The sequence below is a fragment of the Pocillopora damicornis genome, chromosome 5, assembly GCF_964200805.1.
Source record: "Pocillopora damicornis chromosome 5, jaPocDami1.2, whole genome shotgun sequence".
Lineage (NCBI taxonomy): Eukaryota > Metazoa > Cnidaria > Anthozoa > Scleractinia > Pocilloporidae > Pocillopora > Pocillopora damicornis.
Window position 1 is genome coordinate 11,368,184 of NC_142674.1, and position 17,435 is coordinate 11,385,618.

General features: G+C 38.6%; 1 protein-coding gene and 1 pseudogene across 1 annotated transcript; one reads left to right on the plus strand and one right to left on the minus strand.

The window, feature by feature from the left end:
• Positions 1–45: 45 nt before the first annotated feature.
• On the minus strand, positions 46–8,544 carry LOC149045226 (uncharacterized). Its single transcript, XM_089205868.1, has 8 exons — positions 6,643–8,544; positions 5,171–5,242; positions 4,357–4,439; positions 3,751–3,835; positions 2,930–3,077; positions 2,674–2,759; positions 2,115–2,208; positions 46–1,608 (listed from the first exon to the last, which is right to left on the minus strand). The coding sequence occupies exons 1-8, from the start codon at positions 8,542–8,544 to the stop codon at positions 1,484–1,486; spliced, it is 2,595 nt and encodes an 864-aa protein (XP_089061994.1). The 3' UTR covers positions 46–1,483.
• A 50-nt stretch (positions 8,545–8,594) lies between these two features.
• Positions 8,595–12,149, plus strand: LOC149045227 (uncharacterized; annotated as a pseudogene).
• The last annotated feature ends 5,286 nt before the right edge of the window (positions 12,150–17,435 follow it).

Sequence of the window (17,435 nt, forward strand, 5' to 3'; positions counted from 1 at the left end):
ATACCCGGGAAACGCTTTCTTCAGTGCTGGCCTGATTCTAAAAGAGAGCGTTACTGGATTTATGATATGAAATAACTCATGCGACCTGTTATGATATGATGAAAAGATCCTTGCGGTGATATTTTGCAACTTATGCAACCGTGAAATGACAAGTTAACCCAGTCAGATGGCCCACACTGCCAAAGTTTGGTTGAGGTAGCTGGGATTACTGTTAGCTCCTGAGAGCAGTGCAGGCGTTACATTAGTGCGAGTTAACGTTAAGAAGTTCGCGATCGATTATTTCACCGGCCATGTTTGACCTGGAGTTTTGAGTGGACTGTGGGGGGAGGGGGCGGTGAAAGGCGAAAAGATGCTTGCTCGAAGAGGCTGTTAAAAAGCGAAAAACCCCCGACCAATTGTGCGTCACCGCATTTTCGGAATTGAGTAAGTAACCGTAACCACAAGAAAAAGAAAAAAAGAAAAAAAAATGTAGAGCGGGTGAGTGAAACTGTGAGGCAGTTTTTTTCAGTGAGGAGAAAAATGGCTTCGACGTAACCTCCTCCGAGGGGCACAGATATAAGCTTAAATTCGCTGCATCCTATGTTTCTTGTGTTAATCCCTTTCACGATGTTTCTTCCATTTGATCGTAAACGGTACTTTGAAGCGGACACACTTCCGCACTCGAAGGTGCGGAAAAAAACAAAAACAAAAAAAAACCAGTGGATAATACTGCCAGCAGATCTCTTCCAGTGACCAGTGTGGAAATTAAGACTTTTTGCTACCCTCGTAATGCGCGAGACACTCTATGTTCTGATGAACACTTAAGAAATTCCTCCAATCTGTCTACAGCCGCTTCCTGCTCTAAAAAAAATTCGGCTTTTCTAGGCTGCTTCCTCGTGAACGAAATCGGAATTGACAACTACGCCTTTGAACGAGTTCACTTTCTTTTGTTTTTTCCGCAAGATAATCATGAAGCAGTTTGGCTAATGATTGACAAGTAGAGCTAAACCGCACCAATCAGCAACTCCGTTTGTGGGCGAACACAGTTTCCCAAACCAAGAATGACCTCAGGCAAGCGTAATATTCATTGCCCCGCCCCTTCCCCCCCCCCCTCTTTTTGGCCGTCGCTCAAGCCCGTGGTACACATTTCTTCCTCTCACCAACCTTCTGCTGATGTAAAAATCAAACATGGTAGCTTGCCTACTATTCACGCCGGGCTGCTGGTTCCCCCAGATGAAACGCTAGTCAGTCGGAAGGCTCTCCTCCCCATCCCCAACCCAGACTCTTCGACCCTGATTCCTACGCTTTGATGATTGGGCTTCAGCTCCTCAAATAATTTAAAAAAGAGGTTTGGAGGATGGAAAAAAACAAAACAAAACAAAAACAATATTGCTACTTTGAACAGGATTTTAGCTTGTAACCTCGCGAGATGGGTACAATGCCCCGGCCGACTGAGATATGTAGTCACCACCCGTTAATGAAGGTGAATTTGTAGGCTCAGGTCTTACGAAGAAGATGAATTACCTATTGGTTGATAATCTGTTGCGTCAAAGGTCCTGAACGAGATCTCGTACGGTCCAAGGAGCCTGGAAGCGAGCGGTGTTTCCAAAGGATCCGAAAGATGTTTCACTAAAATACGGAAGAACAAATACCACTCCTTTCAGTCCAGAATTTATTTTTAGGGAGATTTGAGAGGCTCTGAGGGAAGGGCCCAGTTATGTAAAGGGTGGATAACGCTATCCAACTGATATAGTTTTATCAAGTGGATAGTGCTATCCAACCTTCGAATGACTAGAACCAGAAGTTTCAAGGTTATGAGTCGAATACAAGAGCTAGAGCTCTTTAACTTTTCCAAACACCACAAAAGTTGCTAAAAATTTGATGAAAAGTTGAAAAATTTCTTTACGTAATTTTGGATGTCTATAAACGGCTGAAAACCTATGGAACCACAATCTCGGGTAAATATTCTGTGCTCTCAATTTGATTTTGAATATCGAGATGACAAGCAGATCACAACTAAAAGCTCACGACTTGGTCGCACTAAAACCTCAATGTCGGGTCTGATTTCCTTCGTGAAAAATTAATAAAGTATCGACGAATTTGAGAATTGTGTAAACAAGTAAACATGAAATTACCCCTATACATGACGTCACCACTGTTATTGAAGATCACGTGACATTGATCTCGTGAAGGACACGTGTCCAGTAAATGGAAATAGCGAAGATCCCACTGTTTTTAGCGTCAAGGATTATTGGCAAAGCAAAGGCAAACTGTTGATTTGAAGTAAGTTGGTATAGACATTCTTAAGGGTTAGTTTCACAAGAAACAGCAGTGCTCCGTCGGTGGGAAGGGCAGGGAAATAACGAGAGTTTGGTTTTATCGACTAAGTTGATGATGTAAGTCACCTAGGATATTCAGACATAAGGTTGTACTCAGTAGATCAGTCACGGGACTGTGAATTGCTTCCCGAAAACGCTCAAGGTGAGGAAACAATAAAATTTTCCTATGAAATAATAGCTCTTGATATCTATTTCTCTCCTAATTCGCTGTTAAAGTAAGAAGAAGGAGGTCAAGTGATGTTTCGAGATCCGTGAAAGGCCGACGTTGTGTTCCGTTACTTTCGTGAAACGTGATTTGGACTTACTGCTTTACAGTATAGCATTGGCGTGTTCTTTAAAAACAAGAAAAGGATACAATATCTGAATTGATGATAATCTGCAGCCTGGAGAATTGAAAAACGCCGCTGACAAAGTTGTTAAACTTGTCAAAGTTATGTATAAAGGGGTAAGTTTCTAAAGAAACTGTGGTGCTGCGTCGGTGGGAGAGTATAGCAGGTAATTTAGTGTTAGCAACTGGGTTGAAAACGTAAATCGCCCTATCGCTCTGACGAAGGGCTAACGCTCGAAACGTCAGCTTTTTTACCCGTTACGGTGGCTAAAGTTGTGTATAACCCGTTTGCCTTTGACATCCCATAAAACATCATCGTTCAATACCAGGTTGTCTGTGGGATTGAAGGAAGCGAGGTTCTTTGAGTAGTTGTTGGTGTTGTTGAAATCGTGCAAAGTTAGTACCCGCTGACCTGTGTCAGTGTCGTAAATCTGATGGTTGAATATTATCTAGTAAATAATATCATCCCACTCTCACTACATTCTAATGTTCGTAGTTATCGAGAAATAAAAAGGGGGTTTTGGCAGAGAAGTACCACAAGCAATAAACGACAAAAAAACAAACAAAAAAACAAAAACAAAAAAAAAACAACTGAATCAAATACAAGAAAATATTGGTCATCCTTTACTAAGGTAATCACAAGGCTTTGCCTCCATTTTATCAACGATCTACCGATAGAAATCTCGAGTTCGGCGCCTTAAAGTTTGACTAATGTTTCCAAAAACGCATTTCAACTGAGTGACGTGAAAGAAAAACCAAGGTTGTTTCTGAAGCATATCAAAATAACAAATAAAAAAATTATCAAACACAGCCAAGAGGCCTCAGAACAAGTAAACTAAGGCACAGAAAAGTGATCTTGGCCATGAAGTCTGGGTTAAAAATGCCTCTTGAAAGGCCATGTATTCGAGACAAAAAATGATCGCGCACAAACTTGGGCGAAATTAGCGATTCTATCGTCCTTGCTGTCCCGTGTTCACGCAGTAGCAATTTCGTTGATCTATTTTTCCTGTTGTGAATGATCTAAATGAACAGCGACAATTTGTCAGACCGAGGCTGCTCGTGATGTATTTAGAAGTGAAAATGCATCATATGTCTTGAACTCACATGCGCAGTAGCGTCGTGTGTACCAATAATTCTGTCTTCTGATAAATTACTAAACTTTATCCAGGTGCCTTCGCTAAATTGATGTCTAAGCCAAAGAGAAACAAATAGAATTATTAAGTAAATAGCATTTTTTTTATCAAATAGAGAGCTAAATGTAACGACGAAATATTACAGTTCGCCTACTTTCACCGTGTTATTAACACCAATCCGATTATAGGATACGAGCCATGATATACACCTAAACCATTTCCCATTTTGCTTGTTTTGATCTTGAGCGCTGATTGCTGCAGGTGAATTAAGTTGGAATCATTGCTCGTCTCCTGTAATTTATGAAATTAGTTTGTCTAAGTGTCTTCTATAAAAGTTGTAGCTCTGAAAGAACAATGTAAAACTTCTTCTTGTCCTTCAGCGATCCTCAAGTCAATAAAAATTAATGGTAAAATATAGTGAAGTTTATGTTTGTTTCATGTTTCATGTTTCTGCGACAATCATTGTAGTTTGTTAAAGGTGAGATACAAATAAACCAAGCAGAGGCACAAACAGGGACGTGCCTATCCAATGCCTTAGTGGTACGAATCAAACAGGTTTTCAAGTTCAAAGACTTACTTTATTTCGAAAACGTCTCCAAACGACCAAAGAGCACAGGGAGGCAAAGCAGATGAAGATGACGTCAATAAAAGTTTGCGGTGCTACAAATTGAAGAATGACGTACAGAAAGACAAAATCAGTGATAAACTAATTCGTGAACACAACCTGAAAGGGTCACATGAGCCTTAGAAGATTCATATCGTTGCGAAACGCGCTGCAAAACTGATGAATAAAAAGGGTTGATTGGTGTCAGCGAAAGATATGGAAACTAAACAATTAACAAGAAGACTGAATTCGACCGAACGTTACGTTATTTAAAAGCAATAGCGGAGGTCCTTGTTTGTGTGGATGTGGACCGAAATCCAACATCGAACCTAACTTGTCACCATTTGACTGTTGTTGGGTTGGGGGAGGGAGGGGTGGGTGCGCCAGAAAAAAAAAAAAAGGGTTGAAAAGCATTAATGAAACATTTGACTCTGCTCGAAGTGGAAAGAAAGGTATTTTTAACTATATGGGGAAGGAAGCTTCCATTTTGTACTCTTACTTTTGAACATTTGCACATGGAAATTGCTCTGTCTGCGCTAGAGAGATAAGTCGCCTCTTCCCGCAAATTATGATTTTTTTAAAAATAAATACGTGAAATACAAATGAACATGAAAATCATGCACTGAGCGGTTTGAACCTAAAAAAAGAACCAAAAAAAAAGGAATAGGTGTGATACAGTTGACAACTTAACTTGTCAAAATTAACGACTAATTCATTCACATATAGCTGTTTCAAGAAAAATTTGGCGTTTGACCCGAAATCAAAATGTGTCGATTGAGCTTTGTACCCGTCCAGTTATTAAGTTGTATTTCTTCAACTCGCCTATTTGTGTTCTAAGTAAAACAAAGTTGCCATCGGGCTGAGGAGGAAAAGCAAAAAGTTAAGGACTACGTTTACATGACCTCATAAAAGCCGTTACTTTTTTCAAACAATAGTAAGGATAATTATTATGGGTTGAAAAAAAAAGGATAAACAAAATCATAATTTCCATTTTATTATGAATCAGCCAAATGCAAACGACACAAACAAGAGGTTCAAACCGTTTGACTTCTAAAAGTGACCAGCGTCTAATTTCTCTTTACAATATCACTCCTTGAATCAAACATTAGGATCACGAGAATATAGAAAATGATCACCAAATAGGAAGCTCTTGATTTTAAACAAATTCTCTTTGCCAGCACCTTAGGAATTAAATAGAGAACAGTATGGAGAATATGCATACTGATGTTAGCATGTAAAGGGTCAATCCCTGAAGGTAGATTTTTAAGGAGTAAATTTGATGTCTGAGGAACTGTGTTAATAATAATAATAATAATAATAAAAGATTTATACCGCGCCAGTATCCTACTGTTCAAAGGCGCCTACAAGAAAAAAAAAAAAAAAAAAAAAAACTTGAAAATTAACACTTAAGACAGCTAATATTAATTATAAATAATAATAATAATAATAATAATAATAATAATAATAATAATAAAAGATTTATACCACGCCAGTATCCTACTGTTCAACGGCGCCTACAAAAAAAAAAAACTTAAACATTAACACTTAAGACAGCTAATATTAATTATAAAAGGCTTTTCTAAAGAGTAAAGTTTTTAATCTACGTTTAAAAACAGACACAGACTGAGCATTTCTAATTTCACTTGGCAAAGCATTCCATAATGATGGTGCTGCTACAGAGAAGGATCTTGCGCCATATGTTTTCAAGTTATAGGATGGAGAAACCAGAAGGTGCTTGAATGATGAGCGTAGTTGACGCGATGGGGTGTAAGATGTAAGCAGATCACAAATGTACGACGGTGCCAGGTTGTTAAGTGCCTTGTAGGTTATAAGTAAAATCTTAAAAATAATACGTTGGTTAACGGGAAGCCAATGAAGATTGAAAAGAACAGGCGTAATGTGATCATGCTTTTTTGTAAGTGTGACGAGGCGCGCCGCGGCATTCTGGACGTGTTGTAGCCTTTTTATAGCGTAGGCTGGTAGGCCATACAAAAGGGAATTACAGTAATCCAGCTTCGAAGATACAAACATATGAACCAGCAATTCAGTAGTGGTCGCTGAAAGATATTTCCTGATATAGCTAATATTTCGCAAATGATAAAATGAAGATTTACAAATGTCAGTAATATGATCCTTAAAGCAAAAATGGCTGTCGAACATAGTGCCGATATTCCTCGCCTTTTGCACGGAAGGGATAGTCTCACCAGCAACTGAAATTTCGTGAAGGAGTGGTCTTGGAAGATGTTTAGCGGAAATTACCAATAATTCAGTTTTGTCTTTATTTAATTTAAGACGATTAACCATCATCCAATGACTGATTTCATCCACACAGCTCTCGATGCTAGAAACCGCTAGATCCCTATCACCCAGTACGGTTGGTTGGAAAGACAAGTAAAGCTGTGAGTCGTCAGCATAAAAATGATAGCTCAGGTTAAATTTCTTTACGATATCTGAAAGCGGTGAAGTATAAAGCAAATACAAAATGGGTCCCAAGACAGATCCTTGTGGCACTCCACATTTAAGGTCATGTTTCGTCGAAGTACCACCATCAACGGAGACATATTGCGTGCGATTCGATAAATAAGATTGCAACCATAATAGAGGCTTCCCAGCTATCCCAAACCGTACACGTAAACGAGAGAGGAGGATGGTATGATCGACTGTATCGAAGGCAGCGGAAAGGTCTAACAACAGCAAAATTACGATTCGACGATTATCAATGGCAGAAAGAATATCATTGTGAACACGAATAAGTGCAGTTTCAGCACTGTGATATTTCTTGTACGCCGACTGGAATGTCTCATTTAACTCATAATCGTTAATGTAGGAGATAAGTTGATTAGCTACCAATTTTTCAATTACTTTGCTAATAAATGAAAGATTCGATACAGGACGATAATTGCAGAATTGAGTATGATCCAAAGAAGATTTCTTAAGGAGCGGGCGTAACATTGCAACCTTGAGTTGCGAAGGCATCTGACCAGATTCCAATGAGATATTTATGATTTTGGAAATGAAAGGCAACAGAACACTAAGTGCATTTCTTGTAACATAACCAGGAAGAGGATCAAGAACACATGACTTAGCAGCCAGATTCATGATACATGTATGAACTTCATCCGCTGTTACCATTTTGAAAATATCAAAAGAATATGGACAGGCGTTGTCAACAACAGCAACTGTATCTCGATGAGGGAAAGCAGCAGTCGTTATATGACCCCGTATTCTATCTATCTTTGTAGTGAAGTACTTAATAAACTTGTTAGCAAGATCAGTGGGCGATTTGCAGGGGGGATATTGAATATCTGTTTTCCTTTGTAGTAGTTTATCAATTATCTTAAAAAGCTGTTTATAATTTGACTGATTCTCATTGATTAATGATGCGAAATAATTCTTCTTGGAATCACGAATTAAGTTGTTGACAGCATCACATCCCTCAATAAACAACTTACGATCAGAAGGAAGTTTTGTCATTCGCCAGCGTCGTTCAAGTTTTCTACGGGATCTCTTTAAATTATTTATCTCCTCAGAATACCAAGGTGCAGCGGGACGCAAAGTAACTAACTTTTTTTGCAGTGGAGCATGAGTCTCAAGTATGGTAGTAAGGACTCTGTTATATTGATCAATCAAATAATCCAAGGATGACGATGACGAGGCAAAAAGATCAGGAAGGCTCGAATTCATAACATCAGCACAGAAATTATCAAAATCAATAGATCGAAGCTTTCTGAATGAAATAATCTTCTTGTCGAGCGGCGGCTTATTAAGCGAGAGCTGGAAGTGAACAGCAGCATGATCAGAGATGACAAAAGGAGAACCAATTGTTAAATTCGAAACAATACTATCATCAGATCTTGTAATCACAAGATCTAAGGTGTGTCGATCTTTATGCGTTGAGCCATGTGTATGTTGAGTAAGATTGAAAGAATCCAACAATTGAAGAAATTCAGTTGAGTGTTGGGAAGAACAGGTGTCAACATGTATATTAAAATCACCAACTAATAATATTCCACCAGGATCAGCGATATAGTGCTCCAGGAACGTAGAAAACTCATCAAGGAACAATGAGGGTGTTAAACCATTCAAGGTCGAGGGAGGTGGGCGATAAACAATAATAACTCTGAGTTTTAAACCGACTGTACTTGACAATAACAAATCCATATATTCAAAGGACAAAAACTTCTTGAGCGGCTGCAACTTTAAGTTGAAAGATGATCGAAATAACAAGCGGTTACGGTTCGTTCATCGTAAAAAAAATTGAAAAAATATCAGTTTTCAGTATCTTTTGGTTTAATCTTCTTCACTCTTAGGAACCAGTCTTTATTCATCACTTGGGGAAGGGTAGGTGAATTTTTGGGGGATCCCGTGGTTTTTTTTTGGGGGGGGGCGCGGAGCGGAGGGGGATCAGTCGTCTCTAACAGAGCTTAGAAGGACAACTATAGAATTGACTGCCAGTGAGGTGGGATCATTACAATACTACAGAACCTTAAGGGGGATCAGGTTAATTTTATGGTGAAACAAACAGAATACTCCCACCCTTCCGCTCCACTCCCCAGGAGGAAAAATGACAGGCTCCTTCTTAAGTTTACTTCAACTGTTCCGTGTTTTGCAAACTTAGCCAATCATGATCTTTTCTATCCTTAGGAGTGTTTAGTCCTCGAAATCACTTGCTCCACTTAGCAGTTATAGATCTCAAAAATCACAGTGAATGTGGTAACAAAGAGACTTACTGCAAAACATGCACATGAAAGAAGCTGTTTTCTTCAGTATCGCGAATGGTCCTGAGCTGTTTAAATCTAATGGAGAACAACACAGTTAGATACCAACGAACTAAACTGGACACTATCAATGACTCATAGTCAAACTTCGTCTGCAAAATGCGTCAAAATTCTGTGGAGGAACATTATCTTGAACATTAACTTGCGCAAACTTGGCATATTCGACTCGTTTCCTTGCGTCCAAACCTATCTGCTGATACAAATGAAAACAAAAGACTTCAAAAGGAGATCTACTACTGTCACGTCCTTGCACGTGAAAAACTCCACTTCTTTTAGTCGACGCGAAGACAATAAGCCGGCACTTTTGCAAAACATGAAAAATCCACTCTGTTGAGAGATTATGGAAACCTCCGTCACCTGTGTTCAGAAATACCGTTTACGTGTGGGCAGGGGTCTGAGAATCAGGTTACAATGATTCTGTTAAGAGAACATTAAGAATTTCTAATAAAGCAATACGAAGTAAAAATAAGGCATCTCCTACCTTCCGTACACGAACCTTCTGTTTAGTCTGGCGCCGTTAAATCCGCCATGACGCGGAATCACCTTCAGGTGGGAGAGCATTTTTCAAAATTGAGTACAAATAAATGTTGAGGGAGATCACTCTGGAATAAGAGCTGACACGAGCATCAGAACGACCTATTAAGATGATGAGATAAGTGTTTCCTTTGTCCGCCGAGGTGGCAAATTAGTTTTGTTTGAAGCTAAGAACAATAGCAATATACATACTTCTCTTCGCTTTAACTTCGTCGTCATGTTCGATGGTGCGTAATATCTGTACTTTGGTTCAGGGCATTTGTGGGGCCTGACGATGGACAAATCGGAATAAGTTGATTGTTCACAGCTTTGAGTTTTCTCCCACATCTGCAGTTGTGGCGTTTGATTCGATAAACTAAACTTTTAAGTACAGCAGGTAATTTAGTGTCAACAACTGGGTTGAAAACGTAAATTAGCCACTGTAAAGGGTAAAAAAGCTGACGTTTCGAGCGTTAGCCCTTCGTCAGAGCGATAAGAGGAATTGTGGGTTGTGCGTGGGTTTTATATGTAGAAAGTGAAGCTACACCATTGGTGGGAATATGGTGACGAGAGAACAGGAATAAATTAGTTGAATGAAAAGCGCTCGCTGATTCCGTGGGGCCCGGGATTAAGGATGCCGATTTGGAATATAAATTTTTGTTCTAGTGTTTTACGGCTTTCCGAACTGCCTAGATCTAAAGAAAGGCCGCAAACTGCCATATGCTTTTTATAATGATTAGGAAGATTAAAGTGTCTAGCGACTGGTTTGGATGCGTCCTTGTCATTTCTTTCCATTTTTTTTTTTAAGTATAGACTTATAAACACTCTGGAATTTTTTAATTGAAAGAGAAGAGATGCATTATGTGCAGTTTTTCAAAAATACTTCTGCAAGATGCCACACTTATAACTCTTGTTATAAATGTTACAAACAGTTTTAAATAAACGGACAAAAACTCGAAGAAACAGTTAAAAAAAAAGGAACAGACAAACAAACAACAGGAAGGGAGTAAAAAAAGCCAAACAATACAAGAGAAAGTCTATTTGTCTAGTGTCCTAGAATACCTTGTAGGCAAGATATATTTCTTACTCACCTACCGGTCTAGCAGGAGGAGCTTAGGGTTTCACAAACCTTTTATACAAGTAGCTACCGTTAAGGAGATAGGCGGTGGTGATTACTTACTATATAAGCAATTTAAAACTAGAGGACACCACTGCAACCAAGATTTATTGTACATAATAGATAATCAGGCCCCAATCGCGCAATTTTGAAATTAAAGCTTTTTTTGTTTTGTTCGGGAACTGCCAAATAGTATCATGAGTACTTACGGAGGACTGCCCTTGGAAAAATAACGGATGAAATAAAATTGAAAAATAAGAAAAATCTTCGAAAAGAATGGGTAAGTATACAGTTAATAGGCATTAAAAAAACTAAAGTGATACATTTTGAATGATGCAATGAAAGTTACTTGAAAAGTACTAAAAGCAAATTTTTCTTTATCTTATAGAAATATGAGAGAAGAAAAGCTCATGTCAAGGATGAGACTGAGTCCCGTGCCTTCCCAAAGTTCAGTAAAGAGCACATGTATAGTGACGATGATGACACAGATACTGATGAAGGCGAAGGAGGATGGGTGTCTAGGCCCCCAAAATACAGGAGCAAAACTCTTGAAGCTTTCCTAAACAAGTAAGAAGTATACTAAAGGCTTAGTCCTTTACTGATATTTCTAAAAGCAAGAAAGATGGAAATGTTTTTATCCTCACAAATTGCCAATGTTGCTGTCCAGTATTGCCAGACTGTTCCTTGTTATTGGCACTTATGGATTGTAAATGTCAGGTAGGCTTTAGAGTCAGTTTATTTGTTAGTCACCTATTAGCACTTTTTTGCCCGGTTTTTTAAGGATTGGATTTACTTCACGGTTTCAATCAAGTCAACGGCATCTTCTAATTATAATATTGTTATTGTCTTTGACTTGACAAGCGAAGAAAAAGACAGAAAACGCAACAAACAAAAGGTGGAAACGAACAAAGGCTCGTAAAGGGGAGCTTGTAGAAAGAGAACCATCCACAGGTTCTCCTACATGGGCGCTGTCCGATGAATGGAGGGAAATCATGCAAAGGAGAGAGCAAGAACAAACGGAAATGTAAGAATACTGCTTAGCCTTTACACTCCTTATTGGATGCTATCGCTTTTACTTTTAGTTTACCAACTATGAAAGTGAAGCACAGAACAATGTACAAACTATGTAAACCGGTGTAAAATTCTGTCTCTATATATTACACGCTATGAAAAATTTCGTAATATGCTTGTTTCCTTTATGCAATTTTGTTTCATTGTTTACCTAACATTTTTTTGGGTTCAACAGAGAACTTGAGGATGAAGAGACCACTGACGAAACCAGAGCGGAAGAAAGAGAAGGAGAAGAAAGTAATAATAACTGCTCCTCAGGAAGCGATTGTGATTTTGACAACGAATAGTTTGTTTTGTGTGGGTGTGTGTGTTTAAGGAATAGTGTGATTGTACATAAATCACATTCGTGAATTAGATTTTCAACTTTCATTCTTGGCATTATTATTAACAATACTATTTTTGAGAAACTCAAATGTTAGATTAAGGATTTTTTTAATGTATATGTACTGCGAAAAAAACGACACGTGACTGAGGAATACTGAAATAAATTAACAGCTATTTGTAATTGAGGCATGTGTTGATTCACGATCACGATCCACCTAGATCACACCTAAGCAATGCAAAACTCTTTAACGCTGAACGTACCCCGTAAGAATACTCGAGGATGGTGAATTTTCCCATTAAGATTGCTCAAAAAAGGCTCGTTAAAGCCCCCACAATACGCACACAACTGTCTTCATACAGTATTCATGTGTACACTGGTATTTGGCCTGAAATCTCATCATGAATCTAATAAAAATCCGTATACCTACCTTGAAACAACAGTAGTATCTATATCTTATACTTCCTACAGTATACGTGAAGTATACAGACCTCTGTAATGTCATATAAGGGTAATCCTCTCACGAGTGTAAGAATCTGTACACGTACGTACCTTCTACGGAACATATCAGTACCCTTCCTGCTTCATGCAGTATATATCATATATACGGACTTGTGTAATAATGAATAAGAAATCCTGCAACGACTGTAAGAATCCCGTATACGTGCCTTCCACACAATATCAGAATACCTCATAACTCCTTCAATATACAACATGTATACTGAAACGAGTACTGACGTATAAGAAATTCTGCTACAAGTACATAAGATCCTGCTATTTTCTTGGCATAGCCTGTCGTACACTGATCCTTAAACAGTACCTTATACATCATGACACCACCTTATAGATTCCGTACACGACTTTTTGTACTGACTGTGTAAGACCTCCATAAGGGACCGTATTCGGATTATTTCACGCAGTGTTAGGGGTCGTACAAAGTCCACATATAAAATCTTAACGAGGTAATTTGGTATCATTAGCCAAGTTGATCACCACTTTAGTCAACGTTAGCCCTTCGTCATCGCTCTGACAAAGGGCTAGCGCTCGAAACGTCAATTTCAGAACCATTTACGTTATCAAATCAGTTTATAATACCAAATTACCTTGTTAATCTCTCCAACCAACGAAGCACCACAGTTCTTTAGAAACTTTCCACCTTTAAAATCGTAACAGAAGGCATTATGAGGCCATATGTAAGCGAGAGTGGAATGCGGATAAGAGACTCTCATTGAAACTTAAGGCAATCCTTTAAACTAGCTGAAATACTTTTGAAATTTTTTGGCTCTAGCATACATGACGTACCTTATTAAGGAGAATGGAGGACCAGCGGACACAGTATTACCAACTGAGTTGATAACGTAAACTGGCCACCGTAAAGAGTTTAAAAGCTGACGTTTCGAGCATTAGCCCTACACATCAGTCGCTCTGACGAAGAGGTAAAGCTCGAAATGTCAGCTTTACTCTTTATGGCGGCCAATTTACGATATAAACTCAGATGATAATACTAAATTGACCGACAGACTTTCTAACGGACGGGCTGATTGACTGACTGACTGGCTGATAGATTGGCAAGCTCACCTTATGACGGCTGACTAACTGATGGACTGGTGGACTAAGGAACGGAATGATGAACTGAGGGACAGATGGACTGACTTAATTTGTCGACTCTTGTTGCTGTAAAAGAATTTTACAAAAGAAAAGAAAGAAAAAAATGACAAATTTGGTCATTTTGATCATAACCCGTTCACGCAGACTCGTGCCATTATTACATGGCTTTAGAAGAAGTCCTGGTCCAAAACAACCACATCTTTGATTAACAAATGAGCCAAACATCCTCAAGACTAGAACAAATCTGATTCGAGTGTCCAAAGTAATCTGAGGCGCTTCGCTTTTGCTCTACTAAGCGCTGTAATTGATCTAGAAAACTCACGCCACCTTCTTAAGCAATCAGATTCAATTTTGTCGATTTTGTCGCCTGCGTTTTCCCGCGCTTCAGAAGGTTGCTTATTTTTACTTTAAATTCTCTTTAGCTCCACGTGATATTTTTCTTCGTTCTGATTGGTTGTTTTGTTTGCTTTACGACACTTAATCAAAATGAGAATCAGAGACTTAGTTTACAAACCGGATCCTCTATTTAAGCCTTACAACAAACATTATTCCTATAAAATTATTTTTAATAACAGGAGAATCCACCTTTACTTAACTCTGCAAACAATGAAGATAAGAGTAATCATTGCGGCGACGCAAAACACTACTTAAGCAGTTGAAATAAAAAAATGAAAAAAAAAAATCAGGCCTGTATCATAGTTGAACCGAAAACTGAAAAAAAAGGAACAACTCACTCGACCTTGTAGCTTAAAGCCTTAACCACTTGGTAATTTTAAATTCAACAGATATTCCTAACGGGTCACCGGTTACCTCGCCACCAGGGAGACTCGCCACCAGCGAACTCGCCACCAAGGAACGATCTCGCCACCAACGTACTCGCCACCAAGCGAAGTCTTCTCGCCACCAACCACCAATAAAGCGATAAACTAGAATAAAGTAGTCGAGGAGAGTAGGATGTTCGAACGAGCACAATTCAAATCGGCCGATACGTTTGTGCGCTTGTCTGTATTTAAATTATGACCTTCAGCGACGTGTTAGATGTGTTCCGTTCCTAACTCATTGACATCAAAAGGTATCGTGTTTGTCTTTTGCACGTAAGCGAGGAGAAATTGCAAAACTCGATGCGAGGAATAAAAACTTACTTCGGTTTCGAACGTGCTATCGACAACATACATTTTATAAAGTTTGAGTACAGACAAGCGAACAAACTTATCGGTTTCGAACGTGCTTTCGACAACATACGTTTATATCAACTAATCTCTTTATTGGTGGTTGGTGGCGAGAAGACTTCGCTTGGTGGCGAGTACGTTGGTGGCGAGATCGTTCCTTGGTGGCGAGTTCGCTGGTGGCGAGTCTCCCTGGTGGCGAGGTAACTGGATACCTCCTAACATTTGAGAAGCAATTTTTTCATGAACTTTAATTAGCCTAAGACTGGGAGAAGAGTAGCGTTGAGAGAGGGGGTTGAGGAACCGTGCAGAGGTAAGCAAAGATTATCGTGTTGACTCCGATATTGACTCAACTTTACGCAACTTTATCATTACCAAGTCAGTTTCAAAATGAAGAATTTTCGCCTGCTCTACCTAACAAACTACGCCTGCAACTCTGTTTCTTATTTGTTTTTGCTTGTTTGTTTTTGTTGATGTGTTTTTTTTTTTTTGTCGCGAGAAAACTTTGAGGAACTCATTCGGGAGGGAAGGTGGGAACTCAATCGATATGTGCACTAACTACTTACCCTGACTCGAGGATCACGCACACAGTTACAAATGACGTGGAGAGCGGCTTTCTGCGTCTCAGAGTCGTTGAGTAAACTCCCTTCAGCGCAACGCAGCAGAAGCCTGGAAAAAAAGATTTCTTAAGATGACTGAATAGAGAGTATATAAGCCTTCTGTCTTCTTGTTGACAAATGTTTTCACGGATCATAAATATTAAGTGACTACCAACATTTCTACTCCTTGCGATGACCACGATGGGAATTCCCTCGTGGGAATTTTTCGAGTCTTACTTCACGTCTAAATTAATTATCTCCCTGCAGATCATACCTCATTCCTTTCTGTTGTTCTCCTGACGGAAGTTGCACTTCTTCACATAGCGCTATCTGAGCCTTAGGACCGACTATGAACACAAACAGCATCTCTAAAGCAAGGCGGGTCACGTCGGCTGCTCATCGGATAGCGTCCGCTCTTGAATGAGAGCAAAGGAACACGAATGGAGAGGATTAACAAGCTGTTTATACGCTTTCAACGTACAAAAATGTTAGTCGAGATATTTTCGTTTCCGTTCTCAGACCACGCAAATTTGGGTGATTTCACGTTGTTGTTTTGCAGAGAGCATCTACGGAAATGTATGAAATTCTAAAACGTACGTGCTGAGCGATTAGATCTTTTGTTCGGCCACGTCTTCGTTTCAGGCCATAGGGGTTTGTCACATATCCCTAATAAACATGAGAAAATGTGTGCATTCTAACACTGTAGAGCCCACATACAGAAGGTAGTTTACCCTAGTTATGGGTAAATTGGCAAGATGTGTCTATGCTTATGAGCACTGGTGAATAAAATGAAAAGATAAAAACAAAAACAAAACAAAACAAGAAACAAACAAACACACAAATAAGTGAAATTAGTTTTCCACTCTATTCCTGAGAGTGAACCGTATCTACCGAACTGAAATGTATATGTAAACTAGGAGACTTATGAATATAATAATAACTAGAACCGCTACTTGGAACTTACCGGGGCCCAGTGGGACACGGGATTGCATAAATATAGTTAATCTCTCGCACCGCTCCCCCCTCTTCTGTGGAGGCTAATACTGACGTAATTCACAATCAGAGACAAAAAACTCTTAAAGTCGCTTCAGTGTTACTATTCCTCCATATTTTATGTACCAAATCGTGGCTCGAATGCTGCTTTAGCCTGTTAAATTCGCGAATGTGACCGGGCATTGTACGTGATGAGACAAAAATTAAGAAAACTTTCGCATATTTACATTTTCGCTAATAATTTTTAAGACGCAAACGTAAAGGTTTTTCCAGCAAAGAGTTTGAACACCTGCTTAGATGTAATTTTAATAGTCATTGTGTCAATCAACTTATAATAATATTAAAATTTTCTTTGAAGTATGCATTCTCGTTATAACATTAACAAACTTTTTTAAAAATAATTGTTCGTTTACATGAAATATTCGATTTCGAACTTGTGCTGATCGTGCGTATAGAAAGCTCAATGTCATAAAAATTATCGTTATTTCTTTATAACATTAACAAACCTTTGTAAAAATAATTGTTCGTTTAGATGAAATATTTTATTTCGAACTTGTCCTGATCGTGCGTATAGAAAGCTCAATGTCATAAAAAATTCTCGTTATTTTGTTATAACATTAACAAACCTTTTTAAAAAATAATTTGTTTACATTAAATATTCGATTTCGAACTTGTCCTGATCGTGCGTATAGAAAGCTCAATGTCATAAAAAATTCTCGTTATTTCGTTACAACATTAACAAACCTTTTTAGAAGTAATTGTTCGTTTAGATGAAATATTTTATTTCGAACTTGTCCTGGTCGTGCGTATAGAAAGCTCAATGTCATAAAAAATTCTCGTTATTTCGTTATAACATTAACAAACCTTTTTAGAAATAATTTGTTT